The sequence below is a fragment of the Asterias rubens genome, chromosome 22, assembly GCF_902459465.1.
Source record: "Asterias rubens chromosome 22, eAstRub1.3, whole genome shotgun sequence".
NCBI lineage: Eukaryota > Metazoa > Echinodermata > Asteroidea > Forcipulatida > Asteriidae > Asterias > Asterias rubens.
This window is the reverse complement of record NC_047083.1, coordinates 3,534,584-3,551,943: the sequence shown is the minus strand read 5'-3', so window position 1 is coordinate 3,551,943 and position 17,360 is coordinate 3,534,584. Positions and strand designations below refer to the sequence as shown.

Sequence of the window (17,360 nt, the reverse complement as noted above, 5' to 3'; positions counted from 1 at the left end):
AAAGCAAAAAAACAAATACAAAACAAAATGTGGGAAATTTTAAACAAAAATACAAACGAAATTCATGCCTCATGTCACACACTTTAGCTTTTCTTGTTCAATTAGAAAAAAACAAAACATAAAGCATAATTATTATACCACACTTAAGAATACATTTTAGTGTACAAATAAATTTGAGTAGCAAAATTACTCCGATTTCTTACTTCTATGAAAAACTGAAATACTTCTTTTAACAATTGCAATGGCTTTTCTATTATAATATATATATATATAATGAATAGGGTAGATGGCCTTAGCTTTCGATCCAATCCGGACCTTCTTCAGAGGCATAAAACAAGTACAAACAAATACATATCCATTTATAGAAAAAGAGAGGGGGAAAGGGATTAAGGAAAGGATCCAGAAAGAAGCGGGAAAATAACAGCCAATCAAAGTTTCTATTTCAGAAACAATATTGGTGGCTATGAACCAATAGGAGTGAAGTGGCGAGGACAAATAATAATATATATATATATATATATATAATATATATATATAATATTTAAATCTTTTCCCAAGATTATTTGATAAAAAAAAACAATAGTTGATCTTAAAAAAACACTTTACTCGCATCATTTTATTTTATGTCCAACATTGAATTACTTTGAATTCTCTGAATTCATGTATAATTCAATCAAATTGAAATATTGATGAAAAGACTTTAGAAAACAATCTTTGGTCTTCCTCTCTAAAAAACACACATATAGTTTTGTTATTCTCTCTATTTCCATGTACAAAAACAATGTTTAATACTATCAACAGCTCTTCATTGAGTTAGTTTTTATGCTAACAATAACATTGAGTAATTTGAGGTCTCGAAATCAAACTGGTGGAAAATTACTTCTCTCTCGAAAACTATGGCACTTCAGAGGGAGCCCTTTCTTACAATGTTTTATACCGTCAACCTCTCCCAATTACTGGTCACCAAGAAAGATTTTATGCTAATAATTATTTTGAGTGATTACCAATAGTATCCACTGCCTTTAAATAGCAGTCTCTTTTAACAAGTTCCTGTTGGTAATTTCTTCCAGAGACTCGGCAATCTCAGTGAGCTCACAGCTTCTCAATGCGCTAATGAGCACATTGAGAGTCGCAGCTCGGCCATGACTTCGTGTCCAACTCAGAAGAGCATCATGTTTGTGTTCGTTAACGTCAGTTGGGTTTCTTGCTACGATACATTGGATCTCGTTTTCCACATCTGTGCCCATCAGCTTGCGAAAGAGACGACGCCAATCTTTAGGGAGTAGCTTCCTCAGAACAACATCAATATGGTTTTCAATGACGCGTGTGCCTGTCACAAGGATAAATGACACATTTTTACAGTTAAAGGCATTGGACACTATTGGTAATTTCTCAAAATAATTAATAGCATAAAAACTTACTTGATAACGAGCAATGAAGAGCTGTTGATAGTATAAAACATTGTGAGAAACGGCTCCGTCTGAAGTGACGTAGATTTCGAAAAAGAAGTAATTTTGCATGAATTTGATTTTGAGACCTCAGATTTAGAATTTGAGGTCTCAAAATCAGGCATCTGAAAGCACACAACTTCGTGATGACAGGGGTGTTTTTTTCTTTCATTATTATCTCGCAACTTCGACAACCAATTGAGCTCAAATTTTCACAGGCTTGTTCTTTTATGCATAAGTTGAGACACAGCAAGTGAGAAGACTGGTCTTTGACAATTACCAATAGTGTCCACTGTCTTTAAAGACAGTGGACACTTTTTGTAATTGTCAAAGACAAGTATTCTTACTTGGTGTATCTCAACATATGCACAAAATAAAAAACCTTGGTGAAAACTACTTCAGAGGGAGCCCTTTTTACTTTCTCACTGAGAAACGGCTCCCTCTGAAGTAACGTAATTTTTGAGAAAGAGGTAACTTCTCACTCAAACATGAATGACATCAGCTGAAGTCTTTTATTATGCATCTGAAACAAGGGTATTTTTTCTTTCACTATTCTCTTTCAAATTCGATGACCAATTGAGCCCAAATTTTTACAAATTTGTTAATTAATTTTGCATATGTTGGGATTCATCAAATGCGAATACTGGTCCATGATAATTACCAAACGTGTACAGTGCCTTTGTTAAGGATAATGTTTTTTTTTTCAACACCTTGCTGATTGATAATTATATTAAATAATAATGATAACGACAAAGACTCGTAATGCGCACATATCCACCCTACTGGGTGATCAAGGTGCAGTAAAACCCCAAAACAAAACGAAAGAAAAAACACACAACAAAATTAGTCATACAAAAAGATAAGCTCTGAAGTGAAGAGTTTTGGCACAGCAGAAGGAAAATACTTGTCAACACAAGAGTGTTGTGACTTGGGTTCATTGAGGAGAAGCATGGAACTGGATCAAAGATTCCTTGAAGGAGTGTGAACTTGAACTAGTTCTGAGATAAAGGGGGAGCCTTGCCATTAAGTGCTTTGGGGACAATGGAGCCTGTGAAGTTTCAAAATGGGGAAAGTAACAGGATTTTCTAGACAGTGTCATTATGCGGGCTGCATTTGTTTTGAAACAATTATAAAGAAACATATCATGACAGTGGACAATGGAGCCTGTGAAGTTTCAGAATGGGGAAAGTAACAGGATTTTCTAGACAGTGTCATTATGTGGGCTGCATTGTTTTGAAACAATTATAAAGAAACATATCATGACAGTAAAATGTATCAGCTGAATACAGTGCTTTTATTTCCCCCTTTTTTTTTTTTTTTTTTAAATTGAATGACTTTGAGAGGTTTTTGTGGTTCCATAATTTATTTTGCAACAGAGGATAGTCATCGGCAAGAACCACAGAAATGCTTTTGAAAAAGAAAGAGGGAAAACTGACTTTAAAAAAACACGTATGTTACTCACTTCCAATGCTCCCTGTGTTTCTTGCACTGCTAAGCTGTCTTTGAAAGCACTACACATGTCAGAAAGAAGAAAACTATTTACAGTGTATGAACAGTAAAGCAATTCAAAAGGTTGTGGGTTGGAATCCCACTCGAGTGATTTGCCTATGAATTTGTTTTTTTTGTCACAGAAATCTGGAAGGTACTGAACATAATATACATGTGCCTAATATACACATCAAAGGTACTGAATATATGTGCCTAATGCACATCGCTGTCAATGTAAACAAGAAATTCTTTGTAATTTTTGATGGGTACTTTTTGTCTTATACAACTTCTATTTATAACAATGTCAAACGTTCAGTGACTGGGTTGACGTTGGGCGCTGTATAAATCTTGCTTACTATAGACCTTTACAGACCTTTTCGAAAATACCAATGCGCAAGTGCAAACTGTTGAATGAGGTGAATTGTGGGATAGCTATGGATCAAATTTGATCACCAGGTAGACCACAATACACCTAATTCCTAGCTTTACGCGCGCGCCCAAGTATTTGCCAAAAGGTCTATAGACCTTTTCGTAAATAGCGGGGCGCGCGCGTAAAGCTTGTAATTAGGTGCATTGTGGTCCAGCTGGAATCCAAATTTGATCCATATCAATCCCACAATGCACCTCATTCAACAGTCTGCGCTTGCGCATTGGTATTTGCGATAAGGTCTATGCACATGATGTCATATGAGAAGGGCGCCGTCACCTCGAGGTAAAAATGCGGCAGTTTATTTGCCAAACCTGTGCGTCGCGAATACATGCTGGGCATTTTGATAGTTTTTTCATCAGTTTACCGTTTCTTGGTGGCTGGATGACATCCATTCATAACGTCTATTATTACTATTATTATTATTATTATTATTATTATTAATATTAATATTATTACGAACCTGGTCTGACAATGGCAGGGTTACGACGAATTTGACTGGTTCCCCCAGGGGACCCGCGTTCTGGTGTTGTTGTCTGAAGGACAGCATCGCTTTAAACACAGACAACGGCTCCTTCATTGTGCCAGGTTTTAGTTCCAGATCGAACGTATGTAGGAACGGACCGAGGCAAGAACAACACCGAACAAGATGTTGATACTTGATTAACTTTAACGACCAAAAAAAAAGTACAAAGAAAAACTTATTAGACACTTGATAATATTGATAGTTCATTCCTATACGTATGTAAAGGGAGAGTCAAAAAGTTGACCGGAGATTTGTGATTTAAAAACAAAAAAACAAATGACACTCAAAACCCCAGTGAAGTACATATATTACAAAAACAAGCATTCTTTCTTGCTTATCTGTAAAACAGAAAGAAACAAATTGATTATTTCTAAGAGAAGTTATGCCTGTTTTACTGAAAGCAGTCATGTTTGAAGCTGTCCATGGAATGTTGCTTGACTGAATCCAAACATCTGAGTTAGCAAAGGGTATCAAAAAGTCATTCATTTGTTTTGTCAAGTATTCCATGGGCAGTTTGCAAAAATGAGTACATAAGGAATGATCAATTTCTTTCATTCTCTTTTCATCTAATAAGCAGGAGAGTGTTTGTTAAATATATGCTTTACGGAACTAGCTTCGATCGATACGCACTCAACATTCGGAACGCATCAGCAATACTGAACTTAATCAACGAAGCAACATCAAAAGCAAAGATGACAGCTGAAAGCACACACAACTAGGCATATGACACTCCTCTCTCAATACTCCTGGAGGGTCCTACTACTTGCTTTCAACTCGCCGTCAACTCACTTGTGCCGTCAACTCGCCGTCAACTCCTCCAATATACATTTAAAATCCACAAAAGAAGCATACAACTGTAAAGTATTAGCTAAAAGAGCATTTGTGTAAGTTTTAGGTTACATTTCGGAATACAAATTGAGCTTTTTTCTCGTAAAAAAATTATCTCGAAGCAGCAAAACCGTCGGCCGCCATCTTGCTTTTTCACATTGATTAGTCTTGGCCCAAGATGTCAAATGATTGGTACTATTTTTTTTATCAACACAAAGTCGTTTTTGCAAATGAAATTTTACCGAAAACCATGAGAAATATGTAGTTTAGCCCAGACTTAACACTTCCATGCCCTATTTCTAAATTTTGGATGTATATTTAATGAGTTGACGGCACGAAACTGAGTTGACGGCGAGTTGACGGCAAGTAGTAGGACCGCTCCTAGACAAGAAGACCCAACCTACAGAATCCTATCGTAGAGGCAGAGCACTTATGCGAGCCTATCAATAGCAACTCTTTGACGACCGGGGGGATGGTTGGTATTGGAACAAAGCAGTTTCACCAAACCACTCATACATGCTGAACAATGGAAACCAACAAAACAAGCAAAATGTACTTTGTAGCCACTGACCAATGGAAGCGCTTTGAGACACCCGTCGGGTGCGAAAAGCGCTAGTTATAAAAATTGTTTTTTTTATTATAATTTTTGTAAAAGGTACTCTTTCCCTTCCTAGGCTTACCTGTGTGCACTTGACGTGGTTTTCGTACTGTAGCTTCCATTGCCAGTCATCATTCTCAATGCCATCGATCAGCGTCACCTCCAGAGAATGATTGTCTTTGCTCTTCTTGTTGTACTCCAAGATAACTGAATGGTAATCGGACACTCGGCTACGTGGAGGATTAGCCTCTCGCTGTTATTGCTCCACCATTTTACGGCAATCCTAGAATAAAATCACAAAAAAATCTGCAGAATTAACGATAGGGATGTAATAATTCAACGTAAACACACCCACTAATAAGCGAAGAGGATTATACTTTCAGTGTTTTTTTTTGGCGAGACTCGAACATTCTTTAACAGAGCTTTCCCATTAAAGTAAATACTTCAACATCTGATGATCGTGAAAACTTACTTGGGGGAATGCAGCTGTTTACAGTATAAACTATTACGAAAAAAGAATTCTCCTTTAAGTAATGTGTTTTGGGAAAATTTTCCAAAGCAATTTTTTTTAATGATTTGGGTGGGCCAGGTTTGAAACAAAGAAAATTGACTAGAGTGGGACTTGAACCATCGACCTCGGGATTATTGACCGGCGCTCTACCAACTCAGATACCTAGCACTGTGTTGGGGGTCTCCCTTTTTTGTCAATATGTTTGTTCAGGGTTGCCAGTCAGAAGCAATGTAACGCCTAACTGCCGTGTAGCCAGGGATCACACCCAAACTACGATACAACCTGGGAAGTGGCAGCCAGGGGATCACCTTCAGGAGAGGCAACTTTAACAAAATAAATAAAAAAAATCTTCTACCTTGATTGGATCCATAATGTAAATGATCAGTTTCACCTCCTCCTTATCTCCGACTTTCAAGTGGCTGGCGTAGACGACAGTTTCAAAATGCAGAGGGTGGTTCTTGTGACATCCACTACAAGCGTATTTGGAAAAGTGTGGCGTAGAGATGTTGAAGTACCTCTCATCAACTGTGCAAGATACGCCCCTATTCATTGACTCGGACCTCCTTTGGCTGCTTCTTCCAGACTTACTCATGTGGTTCTTCAGATTAACAAAGTACCAGGGATCACTCAAAGGAACTTTACATGTAGTAGCAGGAGTGGGATTTATTTTGGTTGCAGAGGTGGGATCTGTGAAGTGGGCGCGGAAGGACCAACTGGGGTCGTAGGTCATGCAAGCTTTATGAGGAAGTCTGATCAGGACATTCTCTCTAAACTTATCGAGCCCTGGTGACTCAAACTCGACGACGGGTGTGAGACAAAGAAAATCGGGGTTACTTGCAAGTTCCGGAGCTGCCGCACTCGGGGTTAGCGATATCTTAGCTTGGATGAGTTGATGGGGATGACTGGTTGGAATAGCTCCAGGAGGGATCTCCAACACAACGTCTGAATCTTGACATCTGAGAACACCTCCTTCTGGACCAAAATGACCCATCATTACCAACCAGTAGGGTGATGTACCTTTTTAAGAAAAAGAAAAGAGTTTGTATAAGAGCACCGGACTCAAGTTCTGCAGCCGATTTCACGAAACTTTAAGCAACTGCGTAAGTCCACTTGCGCAACGTTTATGGAGCAACTTGCGCCATAAACGTTGCGCAAGTGGACTTACGCAGTTGCGTAAAGTTTTGTGAAATCGGCCCCTGGTGTTTAAGTCATTGTGATGCTGGTTTGAATCCCGGTCGTGACACTCGACTCCTTGAGCAAGACACATGTTACGTTACCATAAGCTTCTCTCCATACCAGGAGTAAAATGGGTTCCTGTGAGAGGCGGGGCAGAGATGGTTTATGTGAATGAAAGCTTGGAGCACGGTAATTTGCAACACCAGCTGTATACTAATTAAAGTATATTAAAGGGCGTTATTGGTCCGATGACCAGGGCACTAATGTCAAGCGCATTGAGACGGTTATTGAGAAATGTGCTTTATAATCATTGGTATTATTATTATTATTATTATTATTATTATTATTATTATTATTATTATTATTATTATTATTATTATTACCATTATTATAACCAAAGGGTGTCTCACAGTACCGGTACTCATTTTTAAAGGATGCATGTTCTTGTTGTATAATCTTTTAAACGCAATTCAGCCCTTGGGCTGCGATGTTTGAATTTTTAATTAACCAATCATGATAATAATAACAAGGTTATTTAGGATTTGAGGCATTGCATGGTGAGGTATCAATGTATATTTGGTTTGCGGTAACACCATGTGTGTATCTACTTGCCAGGTTGAGTTGTTCTTGGGGAACTGTCTTGCTTTATTCTACTGCCGCGGAGTAGATAATCGGAGGTTCGGGAGACTTCTCAGTTCTGAAAAGAACTGTCCTGCTTTTTAACTATTACCAGGGCGGATGGTATAGAAATTAGACTGGACTACTACTTTAGCTTATAGGATCGTAATTAACTGTACTGCCGCGGAGTCTGTTCTGAATTTGTCTCAACGTTTCGACTAGCTTGCTCTAGTCATCGTCAGGAGACAGGGTTATTATTAGCAAGGTTATTATACCTTTTAAAACAGAGACTGCTCCGTTGACGATCTCATCATGACTGTTTTCCTGGTTATAAAAAGTCTCCTGCTCTCGCTGTATCCCCAACTGACTCTCCTGATGATCCAGTGAAACTATCAAGTCCTGCGCTAGGCCTACCTCTAGCTGACATCTTGAAGACTCATATGTACGTTGAGGGTTATCGATTACTGTAACAGTCGAGTGAGATGAAATCTCCAAAGAAGACCTTGGTATCGCTCTTCCTCGTTTAGACAACCTTCAAGGAACGTTACAGAATTGGTAAGAAAACAAAATCGTGAAGATCACAGATTTACATAAAACTTACAGTCTAATGATGATGATAGTTGAAAACATCCCTTGAAATATTTCTGCCTGAAATGTCATATTTGATGAGAAATAAATAATTTAACTTTGCGTATGGAGTTTATCGCTCAATTTATCGCTCATGACCCAGATAGCCGATCGATCTCAAACTTCTACAGGTTTGTCAGTTTATGTACATTTGTGTAATATGCTGGATTACATAAAGTGAATACACTGCTAGCAACTGTTTTGTTAGCAAAAACCAATTCTGTAATGTTCCTTTATAGGGAATGTATACATTTGGTTATCACCCCTTAAAGGAACATTACAAAATTGTTTTTTGCTAACGAAACAGTTGGTGGCAGAGAGGGCAAGAACTTTATGTATTCCACTATAACATAAACTGACAAACCGGTAGAAGTTTGAGATTGATTGGCAAACTGGGTAATGATAAGAAAAAAAGTGAAAAACCGATCACACATTTTGCTTGACATCAATTCAAAACAGATGAATAAAAAGCTCACTGAGCTATAAACTCCAAACAGGAAAGTAGTTTTATTTATTTCTCATCAAATATTACATTTCAGACAGAAATATTTCAAGTGATGTTTTCTCCTATCATCAACATTAGACTGGTAAGTTTTATGTGAATCTGTGGTCTTAGACGATTGTTTTCTCTTCTTACCGAAGCAATGGTTAAGTGTCTTTTTTAAGTACACAATTAAGTGTTATGACTGGGACTTGAACCAACACTCTGCTGATTCGAAAGACCAGAGTTTGGTTGAATTCAGTGCTCTTAGCCACTCCGCCATGACACTAGTCTTCCTCTAGTAAAATTTGTTCAACCCAAATTGTTTTTAGGCTGCATACGATCCCCACCGGGAAGCTGAGATGTTTTAGCATTTAAAAAGTGAATTAAGGCCCAGTGACCAGGGGTAATAATTTTGGAAGCGCTTTGAGACGCCCTCTGGGTGTGAAAAGCGCTATATAAAAACTGGTTATTATTATTATTATACTATAAAAATATTATTGTTTAATTTTTTTTCTTTTTTTTACCTTCTGAAGATCATCGATGCTACTGCCATGAGGGTTAATAGAGTAATGCACACTATAAGAAGCAGAACAGCGAATATGTTGACATGACTGCCTTGAAGTTGTGGCTGGATAACATGGTCAACCTCATCCCCGATCTCTATCTCAGGTACACTTTTTATTGCACATCTGACTGGAGGTGGAGTTGTCATTGGAGGCGTTGTGGTGCCGCTACTTTGTGGAACTTTGACTAATAAAAGAAACAAACACAAACACAGTTTGAGAGTCTCTGCCGGTAAGAATGTACCAAGTGGTGATTCATGGGTTCATCTTCTTCTAAACAAATCGAGTAATACATTCCCATCATACCAATCCAATAAATCCAAAATATTAATTTGGTGACTCTCTCCAACAGTTCAGGCTTTAATGCTTTACTTATATTTTGTTAGAAGAAGATCTGAGAAAACCCATGAATCACACCCCCTCCCCCCCAATTTACTATATTCTTACAGGCAGAGACTGTTAAACACACCGCCACTGTTTTCACAAAGTGACGTATCATTTAAAACTTATAGGTTTGATGGTATGTCTCTCATAGGGTGTGTTCCTTTAGCTTCCCTGGGTTGACCCCGGTCTGCCCCCGATGCGTTCGAATAGATTTGACGTCATTCCAGGGGCTCAGCCGGGTCAGCCCCCAGTGCCCTGCTTGTGGAGTGGGTCACTTGGGGTGACCCGAGGAACATGACATCACCACGAGTGGGCGAGTGTGATCGTTCGATTAGCTCTTGTCAGGAGCTCACCGGAGGGAGCACAGGCGGGTTCGACCAAGGTAAGCTAATCGAACGCAGCCCTTTGTTGGGAAAATCAGCTGCAAGCACCCGAATGTCCCTAGCAACTGCATTTGTATAGCTAAGCTTCTGTCTTCCCCTGTTTCTCCTTCAATGTTTTGGTGACCAGGTGACAAGCTGAGAGACAGGTTCTTTGATGTCTCTGCGTGATGAGTACCCTGCGAGTCTGAGACGGTGCTGTTGTGTTTTAGAGGATGTGTTTTGGTTCGTTGCCATATAGGCCTACAGTTCGGTAAACAGTTTGCAGTTCTATAAAAAAAGTTAAATAAATACAATATTAATTTTGATGATGGACTACTCACAGCAAGCCCTTTTGTAAGGGTCGAAGAAGTCCTCTGGGTCGATGCATTCCGAATAACTACACACCGTGTTTCTCTTGCTAGTACAGTGCCTGAGAATTCGCACACCAGCATTGCAGATAGAGCATCTATGGCAGAAATAATATCTGCAGAAAAAAAGTAACAATTTATCTTATAATTAAATTTCATAAATACCTAAGACAGTCCATTCTGATTGGCCAAGAGGGCATCACGTGGGGGGTGTTTAAACGGATGATAACACCAGTAAAAAGTGTTTATACATGGGTGTGACAAGCGAGCTTGCTAATGTGCTTGAAGGACGGTTTAATCATTCCTATGTGATCAAAAATACATCAGTGAAATTTGTCCCAGAGGCTTCACTTTGACACATCCCTAGAACCAGTCGGCGTGCAGGTTGAAAGCTTATGAGAATAGAAGTTTCTTAGTTGCATGGTTTATTCATTCCTATGTGATCAAAAAATACATCAGTGAAATTTGTCCCAGAGGCTTCACTTTCACACATCCCTAGAACCAGCCGGCGTGCAGGTTGAAAGTTTATGAGAATAGAAGTTTCTTAGTTGCATCCCCCCTGTGTGGAACGGCTTGCCTCTCACCCTTAGATCACAACCCGACATTTCTTCATTCATATCCAATCTCAAAACTTACCTCTTCAGTCAAGCCTACAATTAATTGTTTCCCTTGGTCAGATTTTAGCGCAGTCATAGTTTTTTCTAGATACCAGCGCTTTATAAGATTTATTATTATAAACTTTCATAGTTAAGGGGTGGTTCGATACGGTCTAAATGAGCAAGCAAGCAGGCGGGCAAACCTTATTTCACCATTGTTACTCTCGAAGCGTAGCATCCCCGGGTCGTTAGCCTGCGAAGGTGGAACAATGACCGCATACTCGTGGTGAGCAATACACTCCGGCTCGTTCGGAATTGTTCGCTGCAACCGATCAAAGATAGTTGTTGTCGTCAGAGAAGTTGGTGTCTCATCACTAGTGTGATTCGTCAGATAATCACGCCTGCCTCGCCTGTCTTGAAAAAACGTGTTCTCTTCCTGTCTTTCACTTAGTACGCTCCTCAAATGTCTTGTCATCCCGTCGTTGGCTCTTGAAGAGAAACTGATCGGCAAAGGACTGGACATGGTGGACCAGCCGGTCACAATCAGGACAGCAGCTTTGATTTGGAGCATGTAGGTCAACTGCTTACACGTTATCATGGTAAATGTTTATGAAATTTGAACGCACCTGAGGAAAAAATGAGACAAGTTATGATGTAATAATTAAATGGCTTTAAGAGATTATCCGTCACTCAGGGTGACACTCAAGGCACACTCTAGGCACTTCCATCATTCAGTATGTTCCGTCAAGGTATTGTGGAGCTATTTATTTGTTTGAGACCTGTTCTTTTCCATAGCATCATGTATAATGGTTTAACTGGGGCCACCAACTAAAACTGTACAAATCAAGATCAAACCTCAACCTCAGGAAGTTCTGGTTTAGCCAGAGATAGACCCAGTAACTGATGGGGTGCTGTACTCGTTTATTTAGAAATGTTGACATTCTCTGTCGAACTAGCTAGTACAACCGAGAATGTCAAAATTTGCGAAAAAAAGGAGTACCGGTACAGCGCCCCAGTTCTGGGTCTTAGCCAGAAAGTGGTAAATTACTGAAATATTCTCCCTGAGAGGAAGCTATAAGTGTGTGAACACTTTAAAGGGCATGTGGACAAATTCCTAGAGAACGTCGGGGGCTGTACATAAGCTTATCTAAGCTGTCTGCCCCAGTAACCAGAACCACCTTCTCCTCCCCAGTTGTAAGATGGCGTCGGTGGATTCAAGTAAGCTCAAGCATGGAGGAATAAATTATTTATAATTTATTTTATTCCTCCATGGCTCAAGGTAAGTTCAAGACTTTCTGTGATATGCCCGAGGAGCCTAGCTAGTGCAACGTTCCACAAAGTTATATTTTGAGACTCTGTGCACACTAACACTTTCTAACGAGAGCGAAATTTCAATTATTAGGGTCGAAGGAAACGCAGTTAAAACTATTTGGAGCGAAATTTAATACGAAATGTCGACCCATCCATGTTGTTCTTTTTTGAGTTACCAGATTTGCCCCATTTTTACCACTTTCGAATATCATTCTATCTAACTAAGAACACGAACCTTAAAGGCAGTGGACACTATTGGTAATTGTCAAAGACTAGCCTTCACAGTTGGTGTATCTCAACATATGCATAAAATAACAAACCAGTGAAAATTTGAGCTCAATCGGTCATCGAACTTGTGAGATAATAATGAAAGAAAAAATACCCTTGTCACACGAAGTTGTGTGCGTTTCGAGACCTCAAGTTCTAAACTTGAGGTCTCGAAATCAAATTCATGGAAAATTACTTCTTTCTCGAAAACTATGGCACTTCAGAGGGAGCCGTTTCGCACAATGTTTTATACCACCATCAACCTCTCCCCATTACTCGTTACCAAATTAAGTTTTACGCTAACAATTATTTTGAGTAGTTACCAATTTTAAGAGTAAGAACACGAACTCCCCCCACAACACTCACAACACCACTGAGGAAATATTTTGAATACAAATGACAACAACTTACCAGCTATATATAGGAAGATCGGACCGAGCTGAAGTTAGCTGAGGAGGGTTAACGTTATCGCAACTGGCTGTACGTAGCACCTACCGGTAGCTACCGTGCGTGACGTGCGCCGTGTTTGAACGTCTAAACCTAATAAATAAAGGGCTCACAGGGGCTGGCAGAATGTGGCCTGAAGTTCGATCAAGTTAACGCAGCGTCTATTGTGTACTACTACTACTACTTATGTAGTACAGTCATGACAGTTCGATAGTTTCTTTATAATATAAGACTGTCGCTTGTCGATTCTGCCTAGAGTTTAAAGTTAGGAACGGGAGCACAGCTAATTTAGTTTGTTCTGCCCATAGAGTCTTTGTCCTTATGTCCCTCCACATGGTCTGTCTAATAATAGTACACCGGAAATACCAAGCTACGCGGGGTACCAACTGTTACACACACAAGGGTTTACAGTATTCCAACAGCCGCGGAACTCGTGTAAACCAGTCAAACAAAAGCGCGCTGTTGTGAATGAGCGTAGGGGAATCCCCGTTTAACAACCTGTTTACAAATAAAACATGACGACGCAGGTCGTTATTATAGTTTCGGTTTAGTACAATCAAACACTAATAAACAAGACTCAAGGTTTTTTTTTTTTCACAATAAGGTTACTTCCGTCTTTATGCAACACTGGTTGATGATGTCACCAAATATACAGCATTTCGTCACAGACGAGTTTGAAGGTGTCAATATGTCAACAAGATAGCTCTCGAAATGTCTGTGAGGTTTTTTCTTCTAATTGCCACTTTCCCAGATAGACGTGCAAGACCATCGTGGTTCGGGCTCAGAGGCCTACTTGGGTAACGGGGTGGGGGGGGGGGGGGGGGGGTAACGACTCGATCCTAATTATTCGACTATAAGACACTGTATTCGATTATAAGACACTGTATTACCTTGGTGATTATTGTCAAAGACCAGTGTTTTCACTTGGTAGGCTCATCTCAACATATTGCATAACATACACCTGTGAAATTGAATCAATTGGTCGTCGAAGTTGCGAGAGAATAATGTAACAAAAAACACCAAAATAATGGTTGCACAAGTTGTGTGCTTTCAGATGCCTTGAATTCAGTGCATTGTTAATGGTGTTGGTTTCATGTCATCATGGCGCATGTCCTCAAATGAGGAAATTATTTTGAATAACTCATTCACGGATCAATTTAAAAATAAAAAAAAATCACATGACTTTAACTACCCGATTTAAATCGAAAAGCGGATTTTTCTTTTGAACACTTAGAAAATAAATTGCGCATGAGTGGGTTGGTAACTTCCGAAGACAATTGGCTCTCATCTTCCACCACGACTTGAATACCGTGGAGAGGACACCTAATAAGTGACCGATTACACCATGGAAGGTTAAAGGCAGTGGACACTATTGGTAATTGCTCAAAATAATTATTGGCATAAAACCTTACTTCGTAATGAGTAATGGGGAGAGGTTGATGGTATAAAACATTGTGAGAAACGGCTCCCTCTGAAGTGCCATAGTTTTCAAGAAAGAAGTAATTTTCCACGAATTTTATTTCGAGACCTCAGATTTAGAACTTGAGGTCTCGAAATCAACCATTTAAACGCAGACAACTTCGTGTGATATGGGTGTTTTTTTCTTTCATTATTATCTCGCAAGTTCGATGACCGATTGAGCTCAAATCTTTACAGGTTAGTTATTTTATGCATATGTTGAGATACAACAACTGTGAAGGCAATTATCAATAGTGTCCACTGCCTTTTAAGGGAGGGGAGAAACAACATCAATGAGAGCTTACCTTAAAATATTACTAGCTGGAGGTGCTGTAGTTTTTGAGAAATGAGTGAAAACAAGTCACGACAATAAGTTCGTCTCTAAAGACAAACATTATTTCAGCATGTAAAACATTATGTTCGTGACCTTGTGTGACTCATTTCTCAAATACTACAGCGCCTCAGTGAGTAATGTTTCAAGGGAAGCTTTTTATCACCACTTCAAACCGTGTAAGTTTACTTAAGATAAGTGGACATTGTGTTTTGTGTTCTCAACAAAAAAGTACCCAGCCCCTTTCTCTCAAACCCTGGAGAAAACTGTTATAAAACTACTCTATAATAACATCTAAATCAATGGATAACGAAACTGAAAAAAATGAAAACCCAGTTTGCTGAATTTGTCAAAAGCTTGATTCAGATTGTGTTTCCCACGGGTTACAGTTTTCCCCAAAAACGAATGAAACACGAACTTTGATGCGGTTTACTTGGCTTCCTGTCTTTACAATTTAAGGGGCGATCTTGTGTCAAAGAAATATCATTAACAAAAAAAATTACACACCTTCCTCGTACCGTTTCCTTTGATTCCCTGGTTCAATAAAAGTAAAGTTCGTACAACGTAGTCTTGAAGCTCAGTGTTTGGTAGCGTGCTCTTCGCTAGAATATTTTGTTATTAAATGAAATTATGAAAACTAAATTGTAGCTTGGCTGCTTTGCCTGTTTTGTTTGTAAATAAAGTTAGGGCAGAACTAAAATGATGATGTACTTCAATGGGTGCGTTCGTTTAGCTTCCCTGGGTCGAGCTTCCCTGGGTCGACCCCGGTGTGTGGCGGTTTTTTTTCTCCCAGGAACAACGTGGGTAATTATCTGCACACATTAGTCCTGGAAAAACAAAACGCCACACACCGTGGTCGACCCGGGGAGGCTAAACGAACGCACCCATACTTGAACTAATTTGCTTGTAGCTGCGGTGCGCCCCTGAAAACGTCATAATGGTAAAAATGAACGTTGATCAATTCAACACTTCCTATCTCTGAGAACCATATAATATGCTACAACACAAGATCGAATCACAATGAAAGCTTTGCATGCCTTGTACAAAGTGTGACCCCATTGTGACTTCACTTTGAAACCACAAGTTGGATACTGACGACATCGATGATGTCACTAAATTTAAACCGACTTTGGATATTATGAAAAAATAAATCGCAGCTGGAGAACCGTATTTGCAACTTCCACCATCTTTCCATTATGTTATTAAAGACACTGATGGACACTATTGGTAATTGTCAAAGACCACTTGGTATATCTCATAATAATATCATAATTAGTAACAAAGCTGTGAACATTTGAACTCAATTGGTCGTCGAAGTTGCGAGATATTAATGGAAGACTGAAAAACACCATGAAGTTGTGTGCTTTCATGATGCTTGATTTCGGGACCTCAGAATCACATTTGGAGGTCGCGAAATCAAATTCAAATAATTATTTTCGTGAAAGTTACTTCTTTCCCTGCAAACTACGTTAATTCAGAGGGAGCCGTTTCTCACAATGTTTTATACTACCAACAACTCTCCATTGCTTGTTAGCAAGTAAGTTTTTATGCATTTTTTTTTTTTTTTTTTTAGGGGGGGGGGATTAAATACCAATAGTGTCCACTGCTAAATAGGCTAAATCGTTTAGTTATATTTCATAAATTAAAATTAAGTTCTTAGTAATTGCGTTTCATTCGCTGCAAAAGGTGTAAAAGATCCAAGCTGTAGGAGTGTCGAACGATGTAATACCAATGTAGTTGACAGTAACCCTCATGGTCTCATCATGCCACTCCAAGAAGGGGGTAACCTCGCCCCCTTTACCCACCTTGATGGTTCCATGGTCGTAGGTCAACCAGAACCTGCGGTACTCCAACTCGGACATGATGCCTGGGGTTGATTGCATATCGAATTGGTAAGGACAGTGTTTATAGCATTCAATAGCAGATTTGGTGTTCACCCATCCACCGATTACTGTTGAATGGAAAGACAATAATAATAGTCAGAATGTATTTTTGAACCCTTCTGGGCTCAACTTCATTAAAACAGGCAGTAAAGGATGATCTCAAATAATTATAAAGATATTACAGTATTCTAATAGCTGGAGTCCATAGGAAACACAAACAAAAATATAACGAGTCTCTTACCTCTCCTTAAAACATGCCAGAGCAGTGTCATACCAATATTCTTTATCCCCGATGCAAATTTAACATCTATTAAATCGTTTGCAGTACCTGCTGCTGAAAACGTAGGATTCGAACTGCCTCTAGCCACCGGGCAATCTCGGTGGTCTAGTTGGTAAGACACTGCTCTAGAATTGCAAGGGTCGTGGGTTTGAATCCCACCAGAGTAAAATACCTGTGATTTTTTTTTCACAGGACTCGGGAAAATACTGAGTATACAGTGCTACACACATCGGTGTATAATGGGTAAAAAACAAACATTAATAATAATAATATTAATAATAATTCATCTTACCTATGTGAAAGTATGACGTCTCATTCGCAAATTCAGAGAGAGACAAATCGGCGTCATTTGTACCTTTTAAGGAGAAGTCAAGTCTAA

The 17,360-nt window shown here is 39.2% G+C and overlaps 1 protein-coding gene across 1 annotated transcript; it reads right to left on the bottom strand.

Annotated features, from left to right (window-relative positions):
- Positions 1 to 959: 959 nt before the first annotated feature.
- LOC117305398 lies at positions 960 to 13,080 on the bottom strand. The gene is made up of 10 exons (XM_033790269.1): positions 12,994 to 13,080; positions 11,208 to 11,630; positions 10,382 to 10,524; positions 9,256 to 9,481; positions 7,896 to 8,152; positions 6,182 to 6,843; positions 5,398 to 5,571; positions 3,827 to 4,030; positions 2,911 to 2,959; positions 960 to 1,330 (listed from the first exon to the last, which is right to left on the bottom strand). The coding sequence occupies exons 2-10, from the start codon at positions 11,600 to 11,602 to the stop codon at positions 1,023 to 1,025; spliced, it is 2,418 nt and encodes an 805-aa protein (XP_033646160.1). The 5' UTR covers positions 11,603 to 11,630; positions 12,994 to 13,080; the 3' UTR covers positions 960 to 1,022.
- Positions 13,081 to 17,360: the final 4,280 nt, after the last annotated feature.

What these genes read in the sequence shown, in the direction of transcription:
- LOC117305398 (XM_033790269.1), bottom strand. Translation starts at nt 11,602, where the DNA reads ATGATAACGTGTAAGCAGTTGACCTACATGCTCCAAATCAAAGCTGCT. An exon ending in AGCAGTCTCTGTTTTAAAAG is followed by an intron (nt 6,844 to 7,895) that starts GTATAATAACCT and finishes TTTCTTAAAAAG; the next exon opens with GTACATCACCCTACTGGTTG. An exon ending in ACCACGTCAAGTGCACACAG is followed by an intron (nt 4,031 to 5,397) that starts GTAAGCCTAGGA and finishes TGGTCGTTAAAG; the next exon opens with TTAATCAAGTATCAACATCT.